The sequence below is a fragment of the Phytophthora parasitica genome (genome assembly GCF_000247585.1).
Source record: "Phytophthora parasitica INRA-310 unplaced genomic scaffold supercont2.23, whole genome shotgun sequence".
In the NCBI taxonomy this organism is placed as follows: Eukaryota; Oomycota; class Peronosporomycetes; order Peronosporales; family Peronosporaceae; genus Phytophthora; species Phytophthora nicotianae.
The window spans coordinates 355050-356860 of NW_008649009.1; the positions used below are offsets into that span (position 1 = coordinate 355050).

The 1811-nt window shown below is 46.8% G+C and overlaps 2 protein-coding genes across 2 annotated transcripts; one reads left to right on the top strand and one right to left on the bottom strand.

Annotated features, from left to right (window-relative positions):
* Window positions 1–142: 142 nt before the first annotated feature.
* On the top strand, window positions 143–247 carry PPTG_22788 (hypothetical protein; the record flags this gene model as incomplete). Its single annotated transcript, XM_008906267.1, has 1 exon — window positions 143–247. One exon carries the CDS (start codon window positions 143–145, stop codon window positions 245–247), a length of 105 nt encoding a protein of 34 aa, XP_008904515.1.
* Window positions 248–888: 641 nt separating this feature from the next.
* Window positions 889–1077, bottom strand: PPTG_22789 (hypothetical protein; the record flags this gene model as incomplete). The annotated part of the gene is made up of 1 exon (XM_008906268.1): window positions 889–1077. The coding sequence occupies one exon, from the start codon at window positions 1075–1077 to the stop codon at window positions 889–891; it is 189 nt and encodes a 62-aa protein (XP_008904516.1).
* Between the last annotated feature and the right edge of the window lie 734 nt (window positions 1078–1811).

Consider the following 1811-nt stretch of genomic DNA (forward strand, 5'->3'; position numbering starts at 1 on the left):
TTGCTCACCGCCCGTACACGATCAAGCAAGTTCACAACAACGGCACGGTCACGATTGACAAGGGTGCGACGACGCAGCAAGTCAGCATCCGACCCATTTTCCCCTGTTAACCGCACAGGGTCATGAAGGGGGGGGGTATGGCATGGCTGCCTGCCTGGTATGGATGAAGCCTGTGGTGCTGAGCAAGAATAAGAACGCGAGAAGATCCACCGCGAAGAAGAAGATCGAGAACAATTTGACTGTTTGAACGCAGAGTAGTTTAAAATAGAGAAAGCGCCTCGCTGCTTATCCATAACTTTAATTCACTTTCCATTTTTCGTTCTCAAGCTCAAGTCACCCACAACAAGAGGGCCCACCGCAAGCGAATGCTACCATTCCAGTTGCAGCCGACTCAAGCACGATCTGCGTGCCCTCTGCTAGCCAAGGCTCGTAATTTTGATATATATAGCTTGCATGACTCGCTTGGACAAGCCATGAAATTGTTTTAGCAACCTCACTGCGTGTAACAATCGGAGATGTGGATGCACTTGCTCCTCTATGAACTTTTTTGATCTCCAGCTTCGAATACTTACGTGGCTGTCTTATTAAATGTTCCGAGCACGTGAGTATCTCTACTTAGGGCCAGACCGATACGAGAGGAGGCGCAATCGCGTCCGAGCGGCCAGTACTTGAACTGCAGATGGATACATTTATGTCGTACATGTTGTTTTTTTGCATATTTAATTAATGCAATGGCCATCTTCTCATTAGTGAAAATAACTTCGGTGCGCACGAACGTATATAACCAAGTGCAAAATCGTTGCACGAACCCAGAATCAGTTGACTCAGCTGAAATTCCCCCACAGTCAACAAGTGCCTATTCTCCAAAATGGATTTGGTATGTACCACCTATCGACCTAACCAAGTCTGATCCTTGAGTTTGCACATCTTGACGGCTTTCTGCCATAGAGCACGTGCCGTGACTACCATAACCATACTGGCAACTTGCTGATCTCCTACGGCAACCATGTGCTCGAAGTCGTCAAGCACAACCATTGCATTCATGTTGGCCACGTTGTTTTTCGTCAACACCAACATAGTTTAAGTGCGGCCAAATGCCCCAGAGTTGCAAATTTGTTTATCTCCCACCCACCACTGACCTTCTTCTTTAAATATGCATTACGGTTTTCCATTTTTCGAACTTCGGGGACATGTACCAACATATCAGGTTCTTGACTATACTTAAAAAAGTATCATGTTTCTCACCCGTCCTGCCGACATTACAAGCTTCAGAAGCGCATCGATTTCGGGTTTCAGTTCTGGTGAATTACCACGTTGCGTTACTTGATCGTTTGGGCCGCAGTGACGTCCGCGTTGTAGCAGCTGATAGCAAAATTATGTTTCATCGGCCCTTTGAGTATTAAGCGTCAGTCTTTGTCCGCACCCAATGTGAGATCGGCACTGATACACTTTCCCAAGTACAATCAGGGAAATATATCTTGTCCGATACCAAACAATTGAAATCGTGAAGAGCAAGTTCGACTTCGCCGAGTGTGTCGCAAAGCCGATGCTGCTGTATTTATATTTTTTTAAAAACATCGATAAACCTCTTTGAAGTTCAGCTACAGTCCCAACACCGGTAACATCACCATTCGAACCAAGGTCAAGAGAGCATTCCGAGTCTGCATCATCCACATCAAAAGATGCGGTGACGGCAACCACTTCGGGAGATAACTATGTCGCATTCGCTGATGCCACCATTGCCCTGCTCCGTGCACTCGACGCCACCACTAGTTAGCCCTTCGCTCTCATTGTCTTCGAGAGCACGAACG